The sequence below is a fragment of the Ambystoma mexicanum genome, chromosome 6q (assembly GCF_040938575.1).
Source record: "Ambystoma mexicanum isolate Mex_15411 chromosome 6q, UKY_AmexF1_1, whole genome shotgun sequence".
Classification (NCBI taxonomy): Eukaryota; Metazoa; Chordata; class Amphibia; order Caudata; family Ambystomatidae; genus Ambystoma; species Ambystoma mexicanum.
The window spans coordinates 745,091,240-745,116,624 of NC_090937.1; the positions used below are offsets into that span (position 1 = coordinate 745,091,240).

Here is a 25,385-nt window from a genome sequence, read left to right on the forward strand (position 1 = left end):
GGAAAAGAGAGACCTGGGTAAAGCAACTGGCAACTGCAACCTACAACGTAGAGCTTCAGACAGAAGATTTGGAGAACAGGTCGAGGAGATCTAATATACGAATCAAAAACATGCCAGAGGAGGTTCCAGATAAAGAACTGGAAGCAGTGGTGAGAGGTATCTTTGAAGATCTACTGTAGACCAAGGAAAAGTCAGAGGTGAGAATAGACCAAATTCATAGAGTCGGCCCCCGCAGAGCGGAATCAGCGGCCGGCCCAGAAACGTTCTCGCTGCATTGAAAGACTACAAAATCAAGGAGCAGATCCTGCACCTAGCGAGGAAGGCTAAGATACAACGGTGCTGATTTGATGCTTTTTCAAGACCTGTCCCAGACAACCCTTGCCAAAAGTAGGAGGATGGCCCCCATGGTTCGGCACTCAGTGACAAGGATTTAAGATACAGGTGAACTTTTCCGTTTGGTCTAGTGTTCGAATGGAAGGGGAAGCAATTTCGGATAACCTCCTATGAGGCCTGAGGATTCTGGGGATCGGGGAAGATGACCAGGATACAAGGCCCTCCCAACCAAAGGGGCAAACAGGGCTCAAGAGCTGGGAATGGTCAACCAGTGGCAAAACCGAAGCAGAAGAAGAGGGGGGTCTCAACCCCAACTGAAAGGTCCTCCAACCGGAGGGAAGTGAGCGAGTAGGTCACCTCCATAAGAGGACAGACTACCGTGAAAAGGACAGGGAGTTACTAAGGGCCATGCAAAAAGCAAGCCTGGGGAGGGCGATCAATGGGAAGGACACAAGGGGCTCTGAGGGGAGAAGAGGGTGGGGTAGGAATCCAGAATGGGTTGGGGTGAACCTGCTGAGGTGTAGGCTGAGGGGCTCAATTCCTGAGGAGGAGATTCAGGGGGGGTGGGGCTAGAGGCCGGATGAGCCCGCTCAATCAGGGTGAGGGGAGGAGAAAGGGGAAGGGAAGGGTAGGGGAAGGGAGAGGGAGTCCAACCATGAAAGATAGAGGAGGTACAGGAAAGCTTAACACGCCTTCAAAAATGGATAGCCTCAATAACTTAGGCATCATCTCTCTGAATATAAAGGGGCTAAACTCTCCACTGAAGAGGAAAAAACTGGAAAGGTACATACGTAGGGAGGGACCCGACATAATAACATTACAAGAAACCCAGGTACAGACCTGGGACAGGGATCGGTTGAGATTACACAGCTTCTCCCAAATTATTCAGTCCACAGAAAAGAACAAGAAGGCGAGAGTGTTGATAACAATACAGACAAATCCAGACCTTATAGTGACTGAGACAGACAGGGACACCCAGGAGAGATATCTAGATTTAAATTTAAAAGGGGGGGTGTGGAGGCTACACAATAGCAACTCTGTATGCTCCCAGCACGGGACAAGGCGCCTTCATTCAACGTGCTCTGGTCAGACTAGAAAAATTCACAAACGGCCCTATGGTTCCAACAGGGGACTTCAACTTTGCCTGGGACCCAGAAAAGGACAGATCCATGAAAACCAAGGGGATCCAAGGGAAACCATCGAAAGAATTAATAGAGAAAGTGCAGCGGCTAGCCTTAGCGGACATATGGAGGGATAGGGAAGGGTTCACATTCTTCTCCCATGCCCATTTGTATCACAGGATTACATCCTTCTTTGAGGACACAACAGAGCAAATGAGGTGGGACGCCTTTAAGGCTGCAATTAGAGGGAAATTCATTGCAATAAAAGCCAACAGGGTCAAGGAACTAAGATCGCTAGAAAGAGACCTGGAGGAAAAGCTAAATACAATAATGTTCAAAAGGGAGTGGGAAGGAGTGGGAAAATACGAAAGGAGTATAGAGCTATAAAAGGTTAATTAGAGGTTATACAGACAACAGCAGCAGAGAAATCATTAATGTTCCTAAAACAAAAATATTACATCAAGGCCAATAAATCTGATAGGCCTTTGGCCAGAATGCTGAGAAGGAAGGAAGAGAAGGCCAAAATGTTTCGAAAAATAAAGGGAGGGATTGTCGGGTGGGTAATTAGCACAGACACCAAAGACTTTACCCAGGAGTGGTTTTAGATTTTACACTGAGTTATACAGCTCTGCAAATCCTAGTGAACAATCTCAACAAGCTAACATAGGAGCAAGAGAAATTGCTCAAATTTCTGACCGGGAAAGGGAAGCATTAGAAGGAGAAATCACATTGTATGAGGTGCAAAGGGTCATCATGGCCCTACCCACTAATAAATCCCCTGACCCGAATGGGTTCAGTGCAGAATCATGTAGGGCCTTCAGGGAAACTGATCCCATATCTGGTCCCTCTTCTCAATGATATGTGTAAAAAGGGAAAAATTACAGCAACTACGGAAGAGGCTAAAGTGGTCCTACTCCCAAAAGAAGGCAAAGACCTGACCCCATGTGGTTCCTATGGGCCGATAGCCCTAATCAATGTAGATGTGAAGATTTTTACAAGGTCCTGGCGAACCACCTAGACCAGACCCTACCAAATATAATTGGCTCAGACCAGTCAGGGTTCATCAGGGACCGTCAGACGAGTTATACTATGAGGAGAATAGCTAATGTTATAGAAAAGGCCAACAAAAAGAAAACTACAGCGATTTTAGTGGTTTTAGATGCTGAAAAGGCCTTCTATAAGGTGGAGTGAAGGTTCCTGTTCATGGTAACGAAGCAAAAGGTCTATGGGGAAATATTTCTAAATAGGGTCAAAGCCAACTACCAGAACCCATCCTTGAGATTGGCAATAAATGGGCAGTTATCCGGGCCCATTAAGGTCCAGAGGGGTACTCTTTCCCCCTTGCTCTATGCAATCTACTTGGAACAACTCCTGGTGGCAATAAGAGCAAATGGGGAGATAGAAGGGATACCATTTGGGGGAAAGGTCACAAGACAGCGGTTTTCGTAGATGACATACTGTTTATGTTAATGAATCCGGAGGGCTCTCTTAGGGCAATGGAGAGCGAGATCTTATGGTTCGGGAGGGTAGCTGGCCTGAAAATAAACCCCCAAAAATCAGAAATCTTTAATCTCACAATCCCGAGGGAGATTGAGGAAGGGCTCAAAGCCACACCTTCGTACAAATGGGTGGAGAAATCCATAACCTATTTAGGAGTAAAGCTAACCAGAACCATGAATGAGTTCTATAGAGCCAACTGGCTTTCAATATTGAAGAACAAACTGGTCAACTGGGGCCCACTAACAATAACCTGCATGGGTAGGATCAATGTTATAAAGATGGTTATTAAGCCACGATTGTTGTATTACTTTATGACCCTCCCCATCCAGGTTCCTGCGTCCTTTTTCCAGACAATTCAAAAATATACAGAGATATTTGTTTGGAACAACAAAAGACCAAGGATAGCTAAAAGGGTTATGATGATGGCCAGAAACAGAGCGAGGACTGGGGGAACCGGAACTTAAAGCATACTTTATGGCAACGCAGATAAGGATAGTGAGGGACTGGCAGAAAGATGAACGGGTAAAGTTGTGGAGGGCAATGGACAAAGCTGTAACAGGGAACAACCAAGAGGAGGTACTCTGGAAACCAAGGCGGGGATAGACCAGAAAAGATGAACCTCAGTAGGATACTGACGGTGGGAGGGGACTCCTGGGATGAGGCAATCCATGGTTTACCCCTGGTTGTGGAGATAGGGGATTTGGGGTGTGGCGGGTAAGCAGGCTGCCAAACGATCAGGGATATGTTTGTTGGTCCGGTTATTAAAACATTCCCCCAATGTAACGAGGACTTTGGAGTGGAAGAGACAGAGGTTTAGATACTTCCAAATAAGGCACTGGTTAACACAGCCGTCCATGAGGGAGGTAGCGACTTGCTGCTTAACCCCTTGGAGAAATATCTAGTGTCAGAATCTGGAGATAAACATCTAGTGGGGGCACTTTATAAGCTCATCAAACAGGGTGAGGAATCAGGGGAACAGAGATATATGGCATCCTGGCAAGGGGGTATGGGCCAAGAGATTGAGAGAGAATGGAAGCAATTGTGGGTCAATATTCCCAAGACAGCAAGATCATTACAGATCCAGGAAATATGGGTTAAATTCATGCTACAATGGCACCTAATCCCAGACAAATAAATCAAATTCTACCCCTCAGTATCCAATTTGTGCTGGAGAAAATGTGGAATGGTAGGAACCTGGAACCATATCTGGTGGGACTGCCCGTTAATCCAGGACTATTGGAGGGTAATATGAGAAGCCTTGGAAGAAGGACTGGGTCTGAAGGAAGGGGGCAACAGTGGGCTGTTCTTCTTGAGGATAGGGGGACATTTGCATGAGCTGCCCTGCAGAGCGGAGAGCAAAATATATGTGATTCTGATGATGGCGGGGTTGGCGCAAAAATGGAAATTAAAGGATCTTCTGACTGAGCACGACTGGCTGGGAAAAGTTTGGGACTTTGCAGGACTAGAATGGGCTACTTACTTGTTGCAAGGGGATCATCAAGGCTTTCTGGAGGACTAGTCCCGGACTCTGAAGTTTCTTCAAAAAGTGGCAAGGGCGATCTGGTGCCCGAGGAGGATGAGACTGCTAGGCTTGGTGGAATATAAACCAGGCAATGCACTTGTAGGAGGCTAGGAGGCAAAAGAAAATTGTATGGAATGCAAATAGGAGGTCTGGACTCTTGGGGGCGGGGGCTATGTTGTATTGGAAAACTGTGAAAATGGCAATAAAAAGTTATATGGTTAAAACAAAAACAAAAAACACTAAAAGGTGTATGGAAATCCTCAACGAGGCACGTAAACCTAACACCAGACACCTATTTTAACAAATTAAAAAGATTTGTAATATGGTGCCAGTCAAAAAATGTAAACCCTATTGAATGTACTCCATCACGCATCACTACATGCTCCACTTACTAGACTCTGGCCTAATATTCAACTCCATCAAGGTTCACCTAGCGGCTCTATCCGCATACACCACTTCACTAAACAGGGTTTCCTGGTGGAAAGTCCCTGTTAAGGCTTTCATGGAGGGAGTACAGAGAATTTACCTCAATTTCCAAACAGCCTCCAGGGTGGAATCTCAATGTGGTAATCTCAAAGCTCATAGGTCTTCCCTTCGAGCCTATGCGCAAATCCAGCCTTAAACACCTAACATACAAAACAGCTTTTCAGGTACTACAAACAAACCCTACGTTTTCACCTAAGTTTATATCCAAGTTCCATGTTAACTAATTCATTGAACTACTCGCTTTCTTTGAAAATCCTTCAAACTCAGCTGAGAAGAATCGCCATACACTCGATGTAAGGAGGGTTGTTTGTTACTGCGTAAACAAGACAAAACCGCTAAGAAAAACACACCAACTGTTTGTCTCCATAGCACCCGGCAGGGAAGGTGAACACGTTTCAAAAAACGCCATCTCCAAATGGCTAGTGAAATGCATACAGCTCTGCTACTCCCTATCAAACAAGACTCTGCCTTTCACACCTGTACCCCTGGAGCTACTATGGCTTTCATTGCAAAGGTCCCTCTGGACGCCATTTGCAAAGCAGATACATGGAGTTCCATATATACTTTTACTCATCATTAGTGCATTGACACACATTCTAAAGCAGATACATAGGTGGGACAAGCAGTGCTAAAACATCTATTTGCTGCTGTATCTTCTGCAAAACCCACCGCCTCCTCCAGACACTGCTCGCTAGTCTATGCATATGATGTGATCTAAGCAGATCTACATGCCTCAGAAGGGATACACTGCTCACCATAATCTTATTTTTGATACTTGTATCTGTTTAGATTCACATGTGCCCACCCTTTGTCCCCTGTGAAGTAGAGGTGCATAGATGTTTTCTGGCTTCATCTACTCTTATATGCTTTATTACATCTGTACTCACGCTACACTTCACGCTACCTCATGTTAGAAAGAAAACAATCTGAGGAGCCTAGACACGTGAAGGACCATGGGTACAGGAGACGTCACACTAGGGATAGTATTACTGGCACTCATGGTCGACGTCCCTTTTCGGGTTTCGAAATTAAAACATGTAATACTCTGCGACTTCCACTAGATGTCGGCCTATGCATAGCATGTGAATCTAAGCAGATACAAAACGCATAAATAGAATTACGGTGAGTAATGCATATACAAATAATGGAGTCAGGCCAACTGTTTCTTCATCAACATGTTTTCCATTCATTACATGTACCAGGCTTATAGCCTCCTTATCAACATGTTTACCCTTGACAGCTTGTATCTTTCAAACATGTTTATTTACTTTCCATTTCTCAGCTACTACTCAGGCAAGCCTATTGTGATGTAATGGAATGTTTGATGTGCATATATTCTGGTCCTCTGTGAAGCTCTGGCTAGCAGTGGCGAGGGGCATTTGTAGAGATCCACTTACTACAGTTGGAGCAAAGCTGTCTTCGACTTACCTCATTTCTGCATACTTCACAGTTTGCTTTAAGGAAATGCTCATATGCGCTGATGGTGATCTGGTATTTTGCACTATTTCATCTGCGCTTGTAAATCCCATGTTTCCTAATCAGATATGACCCAAATATTGAGCTATGGCATGTACTAGTTTGACCCATTGTCGGGTTTGAGCTCTGTTGAATTGCTCACCCACGCCAAATCAGTAACGTAACTATGTATCACTTAGAAAATTCAACCATCGCCACTTAGTTCTGGTCATATCAAGCAATGTCCGAATATTTGGTGGAAGGCATCAGCAGACAAATCTCTAACAGAGGTCTTTGCTCAGCAGTTTTACACTTTCCTGTATACACTGCACAGGGATGGATACCTTACAAGAACAAGGCTTTCAATTTTCCTTATTAAAGTCTCCACATGTGCAAGTAAATCAGACTCTCTTATTTCGGGCGTAGACACATTTTTATAAATACAAAATAGTTCATGTTTGGTCTCTGTGCAGCATTGCTAGAGCTATACAATTGCTCACATTAATTTACCTTGTATACCCATTTACTTTATCTGATAGATAGTTAGAGTTACATACCTGGAGATTCCCCATCCAAATTTGGGGTCTGTGCTGTGTCAACTGATGAAACCACACTAACCGAATGTTGAGCCGCACTCACAGTAGCAGGTGGCAGATTAACTGTTGATTTCTTTGGTGCTACAATGACACTCCTACAAACGGATACATGAACATTTAAATAACATCAAACATTATTAATGTTAATGGAAACATAGCCAAGAAATTGTGTTTCAAGACGCATTTGTTATGCATCAAAATTAAAAAGAAAACAATAAATGTTCTCTATAGCATGCCATTTCATCGTTTTCTAAGTAAAATATGTTACAATTACCTTATGTAATATCCCTTGCAGGTTAGATAAAGCTTACCTTGCCTTACCCAGTGCAATATGAATGCCCAAAAGTGCACAACTTTTTAAATCAAATATGTTTATAATGGGGAAATAAAATATTTGTGGACAATGTATGGCACAACAACTAACTGCTTGAAAGAATGTTTAAGTTACTTACCTGTGACTACTGTTCTCCAGCATGGGTATGGCCTGCATTCACGTGCTCATGAATTTTCCCAGTCGTCAGGCTGGGAATTCTCTGTAAAAGAAAAACCGGTTTCACTTTCACTTTAAAACTGTATTTCTCGTCCAAACCAATCACTGTGTTCTGGGTCATACTGCCTCATTCAGTGACAGTCCTCTCTCCAAGCTCCACCCCTGGTGGCCACCTTCACATTTGGTAAGCATGTAAAGTGGCAGTATGAACCAAGAAGAGCTACAGAGGGAAAGGAGAAGGGCTTTGCATGTGAATCCATGCCAGACCCATGCTGGAAAACAATAGTTACAGGTAAGTAACTTAAGCCTTCTCCAGCATGGGGTCTGGCATGGATTCACATGCTCATGAATAACAATTGCACAGCAGTACATATACACAACCACGGGATGTGGCAAGGCTCAACAGAAGCAATAAACACTCATCTCTGGAACCAGACTCACCTAAAACAAACAGGTTGCATAGCACCACTTGGCAGACTCTCCTTCCTGGAATCCCTGTCGACGCAGTAGAACCTTGTGAAGGTGTGCATAGACCTCCACGAATCAGCCCTGTAGATGTGGAGCCGGGGTACACCAAAGAGAAACGCTGTCTTTGCTGCAATGGCTCTGGTGGAGTGGGCTCCCGGCCGGCCTGGCAGCAGCCTGCTAGCCAGTCGATGACTGTGCATGATGCAGCCGAAGAGCCACCTGGGGTTGGAAGCCTTCGACAAGGCCTTTTTGTGATTTACAGGTCCAAAGTTGATGAACAACTGAGCAGTCTTCCAAAAAGCGTTGGTATGTGCCACATAGAGCTTTAAGGCATAAGCAACGTCCAGCGAATGAAAGGCCCTCTGTGCTGGCGACGACGGATTTGGGAAGAAGACCGGTAACATCAAAGGTTTGTTGAGGTGGAATTCCGACGATACCTTCGGCATAAAGGTGGGGTGTGTACGCAGTACCACCCTTGAAGCGTGGAAAGACGAGTACGGTTGCTTGCAAGACAGGGCCTGGATCTCCCCAACCCGCCTGGCCAAGGTGGGCCGTCTTTCACGAGAGAAACTTGGCGGGGCTTGATGAATAGTCTCAGGGCGCTCAATGAGCTTAGTAAGGACTATATTGAGCGCCCAAGCCGGGTCAGGAGCCTTCACCAGCAGAAAAGTCCTGAAGAGCCCTTTGTGACCACAGAGAAGGTGTACCTGGAGACCTTGTGTAATGGGATATGGCGGTGAGATGGGGTTAGGGCGAAATTACCTAAGTAGAAAAGTCCTACCACAAAAAGTCTGACCCCCATTTATTTGCATATGTATATGTAGGGGTTGGGGGTAAAGTTTATAAAAATGTATAGGTGTAAGGTGGGGGGGTCTCCCCCACATATATATATGCGTGGTCGGACTTTTCAACTCGGTAATTTCCCACAGTTCCGTCAGATGCACCTTGATGGAGGCGTGAGCCAGTCCAGCCCTGGCCAAGGAAAGCAAGTATGGAAGAATTTGCTGGGGTGTGATACGCAGAGGGGTAATCTACCGAGAAGAGCTTCCATCTATGACTGTAGCACTTCAACGTTGACTATGCTCTGGCTGTGGCCAGGATGTCCTTATATTCTGCAGGTAAAGCATAACCTCCAAATTTTAGGGCTGCAGGAGTCATGACTTCAGTCTCAGCAACTCTGGGTCGTGGTGCAGAACCACCCCTCCTCCTATGGTGAGGTCGTCCGGGTGCAGTGGCAGCCTGATGGACGGGCCACTGACAGACGCAGCAGGTCTGGGTACCATATTTGTCGCTGCCATGCTGGGGCGACGAGCATCCTCCTGCAGTGGCACTGTTTCAGTGTGTTGATCACACCTAGTATGACTGGAAACGGAGGAAAAGCATACAGGAACAGTCCCTCCCACGGTAACGAGAACACGTTCCCCTCCCCCCCATGCTTCTCGGCTGAGGGAACTTGCTGGCGAACGTCTGGCACATGAAATTCGCCATTGCGAAGTGATCGATCTGGGGTTGGCCCCATTTGTCGAACAGACGGTCCACCTGGTCCTGGCTAAGCTCCCACTCGTGCCAGGGACGCAGTTCCCTGCAGAGCGAGTCTGCAGTGGTGTTCTTGATACCCACCAGGTGGAAAGAGACGAGGAACTTGTCCTAACGAATGACCCAGGGCCTCAGATCCTGGGCCTCCTTGGAGAGGGCTGGCGAGCGGGTCCCTTCTTGCTTCCGGATGTAGAACATGGTGGTGGTGTTGTCTGTGAAGATCCTCACCACTTTGCCCCTCAATGACAACAGGAAAGACTTGAGGGCCAAGAATACAGCTCGAAGTTCCAGGATGTTGATGTGGAGGCCCTTTACTTCCAGTTGCCAGAGTCTTCTGGCTTGCAATTGTCCGGTGTGGGTTCCCCAGCCTCCCATAAAGGCGTCCGTGGCGACTGTCTCCTGGTAAGGAGAAACTTGTAACAGGGTCCCCTGGACGAGGTAAGGAAGTGCACCCCATCACTGTATCCCCTGATGGAACTCCTTGTTGAGGGAAGTCTTGTCCGCAAAGGTCCCCGATACTTGCATCCACTTTGCATCCAGGAACTCCTAGAGAGGTCGCATCTGAAGTCTACAGAGGTGGACGAGGCTGATGCAGGAGGACTTGATGGTCTGCACCGTTGCTGTCCGTGCTGAGGACAAGCGCTGTACTTCCCCTGTATGGCCACCACCCTCTTCTCTGAGGGGGACACCAGACATCTCACTGTGTTGAGCCGTGCACCCAGAAACAGCGTCAAGCAGGACATTGGATAGTTTATGGAGAAACCCAACTCAGTCAGCAGACGTACGGTCCTCAATGTGTGCTTGCGCACCAGAGCGTGCGAGCGGAATTGCACATGCCAATCGTCCATGTAGGGTTATACGTGGATGCCTTGCAGACGAAGATGCACTGCCAACGGGGCGAAGCACTTTGTAAAGAGCCGATTTCAGGCCGAAGAGCAGAGCCTTGAACTGCTAGTGCTGACCCGGAGCCACGAATCATAGGACTTTTCAGTGTTTCCTGTGAATGGGGCGTCCTGCAGATCAAACGTCGTCAAAAAATCCCCTTCCTCAAGCTGGCTGAGTATGTGTTTTAATGTGACCGTCCAAAACATCTGGGACTTTAAGTACTTGTTGAGATGATGCAGATCCAGAATTGGCCTCCAACCCGTTTTTCTTTTGAACCAGAAAGTATCTGAAATATACTACGCAGCCCCGGATTTGCTGGGGAGGGGGTTCTATCACCCCCTTCTGTAACATGGCACACCTCTCGCAGAAGCTGTGGGCTGTGTTGTTTTTGTCGAGGCACCGGTGGAATACGAGGGCACCTGCGTTGGAACTCACTCCAAGGGGTGCCCCTGTTTGAGAGCAACCAGCACCCACCTGTCTGTGGTGATGTTCTTCTATGCACTGACTAACTTCGCCAGCCAGCTCCCCACAGAGGTGCATAAGTGCGGGCCCGGGCCCACGGCCGGTTCAGGCTTGCTTGGGGGTAGGGGTCCGACCCTGTGGCAGTGCCGACTCTGTCCTCTGCCTTGAGAGCGATCCCTGTAATGCCTCTTGAATGGAGCAGCGTGAAGGCTTTTGGTATGGGGTCGTATATCCCTTGGAGAATCTGCAGGGCTCTCCTCTGGACGAACCAAAGGACGACAGCCGACATGGTTGCAGGCTTCACAGGGAGTGTGCCGTCTCCATGTCGGTTCTTATGGCTTGTAAAGGTTCGTTTACAGCCTTGCCAAAGAGGTTTTCACCATCGAACGGCATATCTAGCACCTTAGCCTGAACGTCGTCCTGGCTGAAGTTTGTTGCTTTCAACCACCCTTGTCGACGAAGGACGTGCTGTTCCCCATCTGGTGGAATCCTCTGTCTGCGTTGTCCACCGCCACTGTGATGGCTGGTACGAAGCCACTTCCCCCTTTTGAAACAGTTCTAGTGCCTCAACCTTCTTATCCTTGGGCAGGAAGTCTAGAATAGGTCCCAGCTTGTACCATAGCTCCAGGTCACATCTCCTTCGATGCTGTTGTGGTAGACGTAGTCGCTTTTGTCGACTATGTGTTCGCCGAGGTTCTCGTCGACAGGGCCATCGTCAAATCGGTTGACTTGGAAGGCTGAGAGGTCTTAGTTAATTTTGACCGGTCCTCCCCGACTTCTCCCTCATCGGTTTGTCCGCTGATGAATGGAGTTTGGAATGGGTTAAGGACTTTCCCTTAAGTCTAATGGTGATCGCGCTCTGACCGCCTTGCGACCCACATCAGCAGGAACCCAGCGGAAGTAGTGTTGTGGAGCTTGGCCTTCTCTTGAACCCCACGAGCAGGCGTCCTCAAAGGATCTCAACCTCCTCCTTGAGGGAGTTTGCTCATCGGACTGGCCGGCTGGCTCTGGATGAGGCATGACCCTGCCCAGAGGCAGAGTCAGGGGCCTTGCTCGATTTGAGCCACGCTGCGAGCTTGCTGCAGCCGTCTTTCTTGGTTTTCTTTGAGAACCCATGGCATAACTCGCATCCCTCGTGGTCCAGATGCAGGCAGAATAAGCATTTATGTCTCTCTTCTACGAATATGTTTCTTAATCCACACTTCGTGCAGCGTTTGAAGATGCTCCTTCCTTTTATTTATTTTTACTTTATTTATTCATACCGTGCCGGGAACCTGCAGGCATCAGGGCGCCAACACAAACACGATGAAGACACACGTGAAAGACGGGACATACATGGATGTTTGAGACCCTTCAACTGCTTCCTTCATGGTTCAAACCTACAAATTCATTTGAAGAGCAGGGTTTTCAATTGAGCATGAAATGTATGAACATTTCTTTCGAGATGGAGCTCAAAGGTGGTATGAGAGAACATATTTTATCCTACGGCTAGATGACCTGTAAAGCCCAACAAGCCATTTACACTGGTTTAATCAGTCATCCCGCATATGTATTGAAAAATATATGAATACCTCTACTGGTCTGACACACAAGTTTCCTTAGTTTCCATATATGCTCTTGGCCAGTTTAGTTTTTCTGAAAAGCGTACACCCAGTGAATCAAATAACGTACACCCAGTGAATCAAATGTCTAAAAACGTTCTATTGATTCACCTTTAACTAAAAGCTACAAGTTGGGTGTATGAGTTGGGTACAGTACTTAATGTCATTACATGAGTTTTTCCATGACTAAACTTAAACATCTTCCATACATATGGTGTACATGCCATTGACCTTTTGCGCATTATGTGCATAAAGAAGCAGCCACCCAGGTCTATTGCCAAAATTGGGGTTGAGAAAAGTAATTCTAGTTGGTTTACCTACAAGAGAAAGGACACAGCCTTGTCATATGCCTGAATCATCCTCAAAAGGAGAAATGACTTAACCATAATGTTCTTTCTGTGGATTTTTCTCCTGCAGATTCCTCATTTTGATAGATATCCCATACAGCATTACAGGGGGCATGGTGTGGCTCAGCATCATCTCTCGACCTCCGCATGCAACAACCGCAGCACCCCTCGAGTCAGGAAGAGATGTCAGCGATACATGCACATCATTACACCCCCATACTTCAGTTTCGCACCTCTTCCCCCCCTTCCCCTCATGCTCAGCAGCCGAGAGACGCAATCCATAACTGACGGGGAGAATTCTACTTGCACAATTTCCAAAAGAAACTTTTTTTAAAGTTAATAACAGGCATCAAAGACTGAAGGCCTAACGGCCAACAGTTCAACAATGACTAATCTATATGCTGCAAAGTGTTGGACTATCCTCTAAGAGTCCTCCCACAAAAGAAAAGGAGTTCCAAGAGCATTGCCAACTAGACACTTTTATAGCGAGGTATGCTGGGAGGACGATGAGTAATCTTCGAGAGAAGAATCCATAGAAAGAACATTACTGGTAAGTAATTTCTCCTTCAATGGATTTAATTCTCCCGCCGATTCCTCCTCTCGATAGACTCCCAAAGTAGTGCAGCAATAGGTGGCACGATGAAAGCTTAGACCAAAAAGCTCTGCAACACCAAACCAGGCGACCCTGCCCGATGGGCCACATCCAGGTTGTAATGCTTCCCAAACGTGTGGAGAGATGACCAAGTCAAGGCCTAGCAAATCACCCTCACAGGCACGTCCCTTTGCAGCGCAGAGGAAGTCGCCACACCCCTAGTAGAGTATGCTCTAATGCCTGAAGGCACTTTCTTACCCGCTTAGTACAAAGCTTACTACAAAGCACTATCCAGTGGGATATTGTTTCTTTAGCCACGGATAGCCCCATTATAGTCTGTAAAAAAACAACAAAACTCAGTCCCCTTTGAAAGCTACTGTTCTAGCCACACAAAAGCTCAATGCTCTATTAGGGTTGAGCCTGCGGAGTCTCTCCTCCTCTTTGAATAGATGAGGTGGTGGATAAAACACTGGCAGCTCCACATTCAGTGATATGTGGAATTCTGAGACCACTTTAGACAAAAACATCTGAGGGATATTCATATAGACATTCTCTCGGAAAAATGTCAAGAATAATGGTTTACAACAAAGTGATTGGAGTTTCCTTGTGTGCCACCGTGCGTGCCGTGCATGTAATGGCCGCCAACATGGCAATTTTCAGAGTGAGCAGTCTAATGGATGTAGAATGCAAGGGCTCAAATGAACCTGCCATCGAAAATGTAAATAACAAAATTCAGGTCCCAGGCCGGAACCACAAAAGGTGTTGGGGGAAACCCATTTACAAGGCTCTTCAGAAAGAAAGCCATCACCGGGATCGAAAAAAAAGACCCATGATCAAGTGACCACTTAAACAGAGAGAAGGCCACCAAATAGTCCTTGAATGTGCCTATCTGTAGTCCTGGTAAAAGGCAAATGACAGAAGGAATTCCATCACAGTGGAAGTAGGACATGAGACCGGGTCCACCCCTCTGTCCCTACACCACACCTCAAATCCTCTCCACCTGCACACATAAAGGACCTGGTGGAAGGCCTACCTGCAGCCAGCATCATCTTAAGCACCTCCTCAGACAGATCTCAGCCTCTAAAGAGTCACGCATGCATGAGGGAAGGTCAATGGTCTCAACACCCAGGATCAATTATGTCCTGAGCATTATTCCTCTGAATATGGACTAGGGGTGCCCAATTTTTTGAGCTTATCATTTGACATTCATTTCCCATTTCTTGGCTGCTTTCCTAGAACCTGAACCGGATGAGTGGGTGATTGCTGAAACTAGCTATTATGGACCTCTCTCGCTTAGGGCGATTTTTACTTCTGTTTCGAGGTCTGGCTGTGTGAATGATCCCTTAATTACAGGATTGAGGAGTTCCTGGAAGAAGTTGAATGAATTTCTGAGAATTGATGCGTTTGGGGATCCTGGGGCATCAGTTTGAATCCGAACATTAGACTGGAGGGTAAAGTTATATTTTGGTCTGAATGGTTTCTTGGTGGTTTAATGTGGATTGCTGATCTTTTTAGGAATGGAAAATGGATGACAACCAGGGAACTGCAGATACACTTTAATATCTCTGTTTTCAAGATCTCAGATTATCAGAAACTCAGAAGAGGGATTGGTGAGGTTAATGTGGAGGCGAGGCTGAATTTAGACTTGTTCACCATGAAACTCAAATTGAGAGAAGGTGGCTTAGCCAGCTGAGTGTACGGATTGATTGTGGCAGAGTACAAAGGCAATGACTCTTTGAGGGAAGAATGGAGTCGGAGGATTGGAAGTGATATTCCGGATGAGCTCTGGTCAAGAATGTGTGGGAATGTTAGACTTTGTTCTTTGGGGCTCACGGCAAGATCTCGTCAGATTAAGATTTTGAATCAGATTTTCTGGATCACGGAGCGGATGTGGAAGAAAGGTCTAATGTACAATTCTGATTGTTGGGCATGTGTGCATGAAATTGGTTCCCTTGAGCATATGTTGTGCGACTGTAGGAGTGTGAGAGGATTTTGTTTGGAGTTTGGTACGATATGTGAGAAAGTCCTGGCAGAGAGGATTGATTTTGACTTCAAAACCTTGCGCTGGGAAGTGATGAGATATTGGATGGCCTCACTATATGCCAGAAAAAATGGGTGTTCGGAGGTGCGATGATGGGGAAAAAATGAATCTCTTCTGGTTGGAAGGCTGCTATATCCGTGAAGACTGAGGTTTGGATCACGGAAATGCATAATTTGGCGGAGATGGAGAGAGTGTTTTATAGAAGGGAAAGGAAACTTGCATTGTTTGAGAAGATATGGGGGAAGTTTCTTTCGTTGTAGTAGATGTAGAATGTGCTTTTTGTGAACCTGGGGTGAGGGGGGTATGCTGGGGGGACTTTATTGAATGTACAGATGTTGTATATAGTTCTCTTGTCTAGTTTTCTCTAGTTTTGCTTTGATGTGTTTGGCTTTAGTATATTTTATACATTAAAATAAAATGTTCATGCAAATTGAGAGACTCTGGGTTCTGGTGGAGCACCCGACCTTCTGACTGGGGCAGGAGATACAGCCAGGTGGGCAGATGGTCAACTCCAGAAGGTCTGGGTGGGTGCCACATCTTCATCGCCCAATCCGGGGGGATCAAGATCATGGCAGTCCGAAACCTCCTCAATGTACTGAGAATCTGAGGGATGACAAGAATCGGGTGGTGTTGGGATTGGGTGCGAGGGGACTTGTAATAGAGGTTGAAGAACCACTGCACCAGAAACGCATCTTCCAATGCCCCCTTGTGAGAATTCCCTGTCGAGCAGAACTAATGCACTTTGAATAGTCCCTCGTGGCAAACGGATCCACAGACGGGGTCCCCCACCGGAAGAAGATCTCTGCAATGAAATTAGGGCATATCTCCCATTCATGGGAGACCATACTCTGTCTGCTCAGAGTATCTGCCAACCCATTTTGCACCCCTGCCAGATGGATTGCAGAAGCTGAGATCCTGTTCTCCAGAAGTCATGCCCATAGCTGCATGGCCTCCCTGTACAGTAGCAGTGACCGTACAGCACCTTGCTTGCTGAAGTAATACATAGCCACTGTGTTGTCTTGTGAAAATCACAACATAGTTTCCGCGCTGTCCCACAGGGGAAAGCATCAGGGCTAGTCTGATTGCTCGCCACTTCAGCCAGTGCATGTGCCAGCGGCGTTCCGCCTGGGACCAAATTCTGCTCACCTGCAGATCCCTGCAGTGGGCGCTGCACAGCCCTTCAAGGACGCATCCATGACCACTTGAGTTTACGGCCAAGGTGGCCAAAGGGGTTCCCCGCGCTCATTCTCTCCCCGTTGCCCCGATAGTGAGGTTGTTCTCTTTGTCTTCTAAACTCTAAGGACATCTTTCATGTCGCCAAAGAACTGCGACCACTGGACCCTGTAAGGAAGACATGGTATCACAAGTATCGCACTGACAAGAGATACAATTCCAAAACCTTTATTAGATATGTGGGGTTTGGAAAAATCCTACTTTGCCCTATAGTTATGATGGGAGTAGTCTCTACCTTCAAATAATAAAGAAAACACCGTTCTACTCAGTCTCTGTCAAATCAAAATGGCCTATACTAATAAAGAACAAGTTACTCTTTTACCTGGTAACGTTCTTTCGATGGGATGGTCCGACGACGTATTCCATATCTATGACAGTAATCACCACAGCTGTGCTGCTTCGGAAAATTTTCGGCGCCTGCGTCCTGCGTCAATGACATCGATACGCTGTCCTCGAGGGCCTCCATTGAGCCGATGTCACCTGATGTTATAAGTAGAACGCACGACGCCCGAAGCCTCAGTTGGGTTTTTTTCCCCAGAACGTGTGGCACCAAACCACTGCCAGTATGACCACAGAAAGCCTTGCGAAAACGTAAGCTGCAATCGCATAAGAAATTCTGTAGCGGGGCAGGTAGGAGGGATGGATATGGAATACGTTGTCGGACCATCCCATCGAAAGAACATTACCAGGTAAGAGAGTAACTTGTTCTTCGAGGGGATTGGGTCCTCCGACGTATTCCATATCTATGACAGACTCCCAAAGCAGTACCAACGTATGGAGGAGGGAAAAGAATTTAGAATATAGAAATTTAGAATGCCCAATCAAATTGCAGAGTAAAGGACCGCCTTGCCAAAGGCCAGATCCTGCCCATGGATAGAATCGAGGGAGTAGTGACGTACAAAAGTATGGACCGAAGCCCAAGTGGCTGCATCACAGATGTTACGAATAGGAACACTTCTCTGCAGGGCAGTAGAGGCAGCAATACACCTAGTAGAAAGGGCCCTAGGCATACCGGAGGGTCCTTACCCGTCAAGCGCTAACGTTCAGAAATTGCCAAGATAATCCATCTAGACAAAGTATGCTTAGTCACAGCTTGTCCCAAACGCCTTCCAGCGTAACCAATAAAGAGCTGATCGCCCACTCTGACCCGGGACATACGAGAAATGTAGAAACTTAAAGCTCTTCTAGGATCCAACCTATGGAGCCTCTCCTCTTCCTTACCAGGATGTGGAGGAGGATAAAATGCCGGAAGAACAACCTTCTGGCTTAAATGAAATTCTGACACCACCTTCGGAAGAAAGGAAGGACGCACTCTAAGGACAACCCTGTCCTTATGAAACACATTGAAGGGTGGCTTAACTGAAAGTGCCTGCAACTCACTCACTCTGCGAGCGGAAGTGACCGCAACTAAAAACACAGTTTTAAGGGTTAACAGCCTAAAAGGACAAGAATGTAAAGGCTCAAACGGAGCACCCATAAGGAATTTCAAAACAAGGTTCAAATCCCAACCAGGCACCTGGAAAGGTGACGGCAGAAACACATTAGTGAGTTTTTTGAGAAACTGAAAAATGTAAGGAATTTTGAAATAAGAACACTCCTCAGACGAGCACTGAAATATAGACAGCACAGCCAGGTAACCTTTAACAGTACCCACTTGCAGGCCCCTGTGGGCCAACGAAAGCAAAAAAGACAGAACCACATTAATGTCACATGAAAAAGGATACACATTCTGAAGCCTGCACCAGTCGCAGAACTTTCTCCAACGGCAACGGTACAGGGACTTTATTGCCGGCCGTCTGGTCAAAAGCAACACCTCCATCACGTCTTCAGGGAGGTCCCAATCCTTATACCTCAACCTTTCAGAAGCCAAGCGTGAAGGTTGAGGGATCTGACCTCTGGATGGAGAACCTGACCCCCCCCCACCTCCCGTGAGAGCAGGTCGTCTCGTTAGGGAAGGCGATGTGGAGGGCAGATGGACAAGTCGAGAAGGTCCGGGTACCACGTCCTCCGAGCCCAAGCCGGAGCAATGAGGATCATCCGGGAACCGAACCTCCATAACCTCTGCAGCACTTGTGGGATGACGGGGACTGGAGGACACGCATACAGCAGTGGGAAGGACCCCTCGACCACAAACGCGTCTCCTAAGGCTCCTTTTGGAGGAAATTCCCGCGAGCAGAACCTTTCGCACTTCCGGTTGACACTGGAGGTGAAGAGATCCACCTGAGGGGTCCCCCAAAGGGCAAAGATCTCCAGGAGAATCTCCTGAGCTAGCTCTCACTCATGAGAGATTGTGCTCTGCCTGCTCAGAGCGTCCACCGTCTCGTTTTCGTCTCTGGCCAGATGAACTGCCAAGATCAAAACTTCCTGCTGGAAGGCACAGAATCAGAGCTGCATCGCCTCCCTGCACAGAGGCAGTGACCCAGCCCCCCCCCCTTTTTTGTTGAGGTAGTGCATGGCCACTGTGTTGTCCGTCAGAATCAGGACATTCCTTCCTCGCACAGTCGGCAGAAAAGCCTTCAGGGCAAGCCAGAAGGCCCTCAGCTCCAACAGATTGATATGGAGTCTGGACTCCGACGGAGACCAATGACTGCTGACTGTCAACTCGTTGGCATGAGCTCCCCATCCCGTGAGGGATGCGTCCGTCACGATCGTCGCCTCTGGCCAGGGTAGCCAAAATGGAGCCCCCCTTCATCAGATTGCCTTCGCCAGCCCACCACAGAAGGTCCTGGGCGACAGAGTGTGGCACCTGAACAGGGTCCAACATCCTGCCGGAGGACTGCGACCACTGCATCTTGAGGGCCCACTGCAAAGATCTCATCCGCAACCTGGCCTCCGGCATCAGAATAATGCAGGATGCCATGAGGCCGAGCAACCTCAAGAACTCGAACGCCGGAGACTCTGGGCGTGTTGAAACTTGTGCACCATCTGCTGAATGTGATGAGCCCTCACCTGGGGAGGAAAACACTGCCCCAGGGATGTGTCGAGCACTGCTCTGATGTACTGGAGCTGCTGGGTTGGCGTCAAATGGGACTTCTTTAAGTTGAGGGAGAAGCCCAGCTTGTGAAGGGAGTGGCAGGTGACGGACAGATGATCCAGGACTTGCTCAGGAGAGCGCACCCTGATCAACCAATCGTCCAGGTAGGGGTAGACGTGAATCACCCCTTTCCTGAGATGCGCTGCTACCACCACCATGAGCTTGGTGAAGACACTCGGGCGGAGGTCAATCCGAACGGCAGGACCCGAAACTGAAAGTGCGAGTCGCCAACCGCGAACCTCAGGTACTTCTTGTGCTTTGGATGGATCGGCACATGAAAATAAGCATCCTTGAGGTCGAGAGACACCAACCAGTCCTGAAGTTGAAGGGCCTGGAGGACTTGAGAAAGCGTAACCATCTTGAACTTGTCCTCCCTGAGGAGCTTGTTCAAACCGCGCAAGTCCATGATGAGTCTCAATCCCCTGTCTTTCTTCGAAATCAAAAAATAAGGGGAATACCATCCCTTGTTCCTCTCCGCTACAGGCACCAGTTCTATGGCGCCTTTCTCCAGCAGGGCTTGAATTTCCTGCGCAAGGAGCGGATCCGGACTCTTCAAAGAGAGATTCCCTGGTGGATTGTCATGAGGCCTCTGCCGGAAAGGAAGACAGTAGCCGTGGGCTATGATCTCCAGAACCCACACATCTGAAGTAATAGCATCCCACTCTACAAGATGCTGCGCCAGCCTTCCCCCAACCGGCGAGCCATGGGTCATGGCCTCATGACTGAGCTGAAGCGGCTGCGGCAGTGCCCGAGGGCAAAAAGGCAACTGCCCGAGCAGCCTTGGCACCTCGAGTACCCTGTTTTCCACCTCTGGTACCCCTACGGTGGCCCCTTTGACTTGCAGCTCCTCTCGATTTACTAAAGGATGAGTAATATCGAAAGGAACCTCCCCTCCATTGCTGTCCCCTAGGACGAAAAGGCAGAGGTTGGCGAACTGCAGCGCTCAGCGACTTCGCTGCAGCTTTTGAGGTCTGCAACCTCTCAAGGCTCTTGTCAGCCTTGCTGCCAAAAAGATGTTCACCATCAAAGGGCATGTTGAAAGAGCCGGGCCTGCACATCAGGAGCAAATCCCGACTTCCGCAACCACGCAAACCTGCGTATGAAGGTGCTCGCCGCCATGGACCGGCTGACACAATCTGCCATGTCCAAACCCGACTGAAAGGCCTCACACATGGCATCCTTGCCATCCTGTACAATTGCAAGAAAACCATCTCGTTCCTCCCCTTCGGAAATATGATCAGCCGCCAAGGAAATACAGTTCCACAGAGTGTGCATGAAACATGACAAGGCACACACGGAGTTGGCTGCCTGTAAAGCCATACCCCCTGAAGAAAACACTTTCTTCGCCCAGCCATCAAAACGCTGATTGTCCCCATCAGGAGGGATGGTAGGGTACGACGCCTGCTTTGCTGGGGCCGTGGCCGCCTGCACCACCAAACTCTCCGGAGTGGGGTGCGTGGTCAAGTAGCAGGGGTCACTACTGGCTGGGCCGTATTTTCGCGGCAAAGACTTGCTCACTGCCGGGAGACTCTCCGGAGCAGTCCAAGCTGCAGCTACCCTTCTTTGCAAAGCCATATTGAATGGCAGTACCGGGTCAGTTGGAGGACCTTGGTCAAGGATGTCCGTCAGGTCATTCTGCAGAAAATCCACAGGTGGCGCAGACCACCCCAAGTATTCTGTGACCCTCGACATAAGGCGCCGGTATGAGGACTCAGCATGGGTGCCAGGCCGACAGAACTCCACCTCTGCAGAGGTGTCCAGACCACTGGCATCATGCAATGACTGACACAGGTCTTCAATCTGGCTGTGACCAGACAAAATCTCGTCAGGCAACTCCTCAGGCACCAAACCTTCCTCAGATCCCTCAACCCCCTCAGAAATAAAATCCAGAGGGTGGGAAGAGGGCACAGAAAAAGGGACAAAGACATGCTTAGCCTTGGCCAGAGCCTTTCTGGGGGGTTCCACCGTGCCACGGGGTAACTCCGACAAAGCGGCGTCGACGGAATCGGCATCGAACGAGGCGCCGACAACTTTGACGGCGTCGACACAGGCCTCGAGGGCGGAGCCCCGAGCGTGTCCTTCGAAGGCCTGGGTGCCGATGGCGTTGACGACTTCCTCGGAGGCGGAGCTTCGAGAGAGTCCCTCGACGACCTCAGGGCCGCAGGCGTCGATGTCCTCTGCGAAGACTTCACAGGTTCACGCGGTCTCGAGGGCGTCGAGGACCGGGACCTGGAACGGGCATGTCTAGAGCAACCAACCTTGTCTGACCGGGACCTCGAAGGCGCCCGGTGGTCGCGACGACCGTTCGAGCCCTAAGGCGGACGAGCGGTGTCTCTAGCAAGGTCACGGCCGGCATCCTTAGATGGTGCGGCCGTGACCTTGCAGAGCCCTGCAATTGAAAAATCGCCATCATCTCCTTTCGGAAGGAATCCCATTCCTCAGGAGTGGAATGCATGTTGGGGCAAGCAACCCGCCGACGGGTGGAGTCCTCGGATGAGGACTGGGAAGGCGACCTGTGACAGCGCTTCCATGAGTGCCTCGAAGAGGCAGAGGAATGGCGAGACAGACTCGTGGACCGAGACTCCCCGGACTCACGACAACAATGCAGAGAGTCGCCCCTCGAATCGTCTGTCGAAAGTCCAGTGGATCGTGACTTCCGGGTTTGGCCACCTTACCCACTGACAGCTTCTTCATACGCTCCTGCAAGGCCTTCGATGTAAGCGACTGGCAGTCGTATCGTGGTCCTCCCCGAGGCACCAGAGGCAAGCGTTGTGCGTGTCCGTCAACGACATCTTGGACTCGCACACCCGACACTTCTTAAAACCCGACCGCGGGGTGGAAGAAGCCGAAGACGACATCTACAATACACAAATGAACAGGTTCGAAGAACCGAAAGAACAGGATTCAGTAGAACTGAGGTGCGCTGAGATCTCCGAAGCGAACAAGTTCACGGAAAAAATGGAACTACAACTGAGGCTGCGGGCGTCGTGCGTCCTACTTATAACATCCAGTGACGTCGGCTCGACGGAGGCCCTCGAGGACAGCGTATCAACGTCATCGACGCAGGAAATTTTCCGAAGCAGCACAGCTGTGGTGATTACTGTCAGATATGGAATACGTCGGAGGACCCCAATCCCCTCGAAACTTAATGCCTGCCCTATCTCTTATATGCAAAGAAAAGTCAGTGTTATAACAAAGAATCAAGATGGCCGAGTCAGCTCTCCTTCCCACGTTGGACAGTATGGAATAGGGCAGGGCTCAGGTTATCAAGATGCAGTTGAAAAAGTGGGCGAGGCCAACTTGGCATTGCAGGTTAAAGTGACTGGTTTTCCAGTTCACCAAAATTCTTTCACAGTTCAATAAAAAGTTCACATAGTTCTCCCTCTGTCGGGTTCGTATCTCTTAAAGCAGAAAGTTCACATAGGTCTCCCTCAGTAGGGCTCGGAACTCACAATCACAGCACTTGCAGGCGTTCCCTTCCCCTAACTTCTTTCACATTCCAGGGTCGGGTTTGGACCTTTCACCGATGTCAGACTTTCGAATGTGCGAGGCCCTTACTATGGACCTCCGCAGGACCACTTCGACGTTCACTTCCGCTCTCCTTTTGTTTTATTTGCCCCAGTGTCTCTTGATCTTGATAGGTATGTACCACAAGCCAAAAGTAAAAAAAAAAAAAAACTTTCTCTTCAAGCATTCACCTTTTCACTTCCCCTTTTGCCGGGGTTCATCGTGACCATTACGCATTTCAGAGTTCATATATTTTGCGGTTTCAATTCAGGAGTCAAAGCTATTACCACAGGCCTGGCCTTGCCTCCCCAACTCTGTCGTTCAACCAGGAGGGTCGCTGGCATCCTTGAAACACAATGCAGTCTTCTTGTCTGGGATTTGGCGCTCTCCCAGTTTTTCAGAGGCAACAACCTCCTGCAGGGAACTTCAGGATTTCCCCAACCCTTCGCTCTGTTCCCTCGATTGGTTTTTCTTCTCCAGTGTGTTCACCTTAGCCCCAGAAGTTCCGCTCTTTCTCGTGGCTCGGACCCTTCCTTTGCTTCACACACGGGTCTCCCTTAGTTGGGCTCAGACCTCCTCACTTTGCACAGAAGTTCAATCCCAAAAAAGGTCTCTGGACTTCAGGTCCCACAATGCAGTTTTCTTATTTTGCTCCCACTTCGTTGGCTCCCCTTAATGGCATCTAGGCAGTTTTGGGAGCTGCAGAGGGTCTTAATAGGATGTCGCTGAGGTCAGGATCTCACCACCTGCCCCTCAAAAGTCTGGGCCTCTGTATCTGATCCAGGAGAGGAGCTCTGGCGTGGGTGCTGCCAGGTAGCCCCAGCTGCCCCTGTTTTGGCCTCCTGGAGTCACAGCTCCCTCACCACACTGTAGCCTCCCTTGTATTCACAGGCTCAGTGAACAGTCAGTCTTTCTCCTTCCAGGCCCTCCAGGGTTTCTTCTGCTGCTGTTCCTTCCTCCCGGCCTCTGTGCAGCATCCAGCATCCCCAGCTCACTCAAAGTGTGCCTGTGTGCTCTGCCCTTTATACTAACTGGGAGGCTAAACAGGTTTCAGGTGGGAATGATTGTGGAGGGAGGCCTGACCTTGCCTGGCCTCATTATCGGGACAAAATGCTAACTGCCCATAGGAATAGCTGGTGCATTGGTTCCTATGGGTAATCTTCATAGCTCCCTTTTCCCTCTTCTTCTTAGTATTGTTCAGACATGGGGGTAGGGGAACATGTAATGGCACTGCACATATTTCCTAAAGGCAGAGTGGGCGTGATGGTGACTGAGTGAGGTATCATGGAAAAACCATGGGGGTTTTTGTCAGGGTGAAGGGGGCAGATGTATTGTTGTGGGTGAAGGGGTTTGGAATGGGGGATAACATGTCTCACCCGTGGGCGTTCCTCCCACAGTCTCCAAGGGTCCCTTTCCAAGAGTGATGGCTCTCCCCTGGCCAGCTGAGTAAGGGATCCCCAGGAATAGCATGGGAGAAATGCCTCGGGTTTCTCACACCCCTTGGAAGCCATTGAAGAGATTGCACTCGTAGCCTTGCCACCAGAAATATGTAGACCCAAGAGGCAGGGAAGGAAGCCACTGGAAGACTGCCCGAATTCTGGAAGATTGTGACCATCTGACTGACTGGTTGCATGATCCACCTTCACAAACATACCAGGCTGCAGCAGAAACCCTTGTGGCACACAGATAATAATTTACTTATCAGAAATCTTCACCCTGATAGTTGAAAAAAGGTCCTGCAAGCAGTCTATAGGTATACCAAATGTGTGCCCCCTGGGGGGCATGGAGTGGGCAGAAGGATTTTTCTAAACTCTGGACATTTACAAAGGCATGTTACTTAAGGATCTGTACCAATAATGGATTGTCCAGCTACAAAGTCAGTGGTGGCTGAAAGGGTCGCAGACATTTCCAAGCCACATTTCCAGTAGCTATTAAACAAAGATTTGAGCAGAATGGTGATCAGGAAATTGCAGTAAAAACAAATATCAGTCAACAATTCTAGCAGGAAATGGGTATGGTAGTGTCAAGAAACCCCCCCAAAAAAAGAATGGACATAAGGGTGCATCAGTTATGGACACGACATCTACTGAAAAGAATTGCATAGAATATAAAATGTGCCTTTTCTAGGTACTTCCTCGGTTGACAGTTTCATCTCAATAACAAATGGGGACTGCAT

General features: G+C 48.5%; 1 protein-coding gene across 3 annotated transcripts in view; it reads right to left on the minus strand.

Moving 5' to 3' along the window:
• The window catches only part of LRBA (LPS responsive beige-like anchor protein), a 3,444,508-nt gene that overhangs the window by 2,018,115 nt on the left and 1,401,008 nt on the right, over positions 1–25,385 (minus strand). For all 3 annotated transcript variants that reach the window (XM_069631262.1, XM_069631261.1, XM_069631263.1), the window contains exon 31: positions 6,975–7,108. In XM_069631262.1, the coding sequence (XP_069487363.1) occupies positions 6,975–7,108 (134 nt within the window). The remainder of the gene's footprint in view (positions 1–6,974; positions 7,109–25,385) is intronic.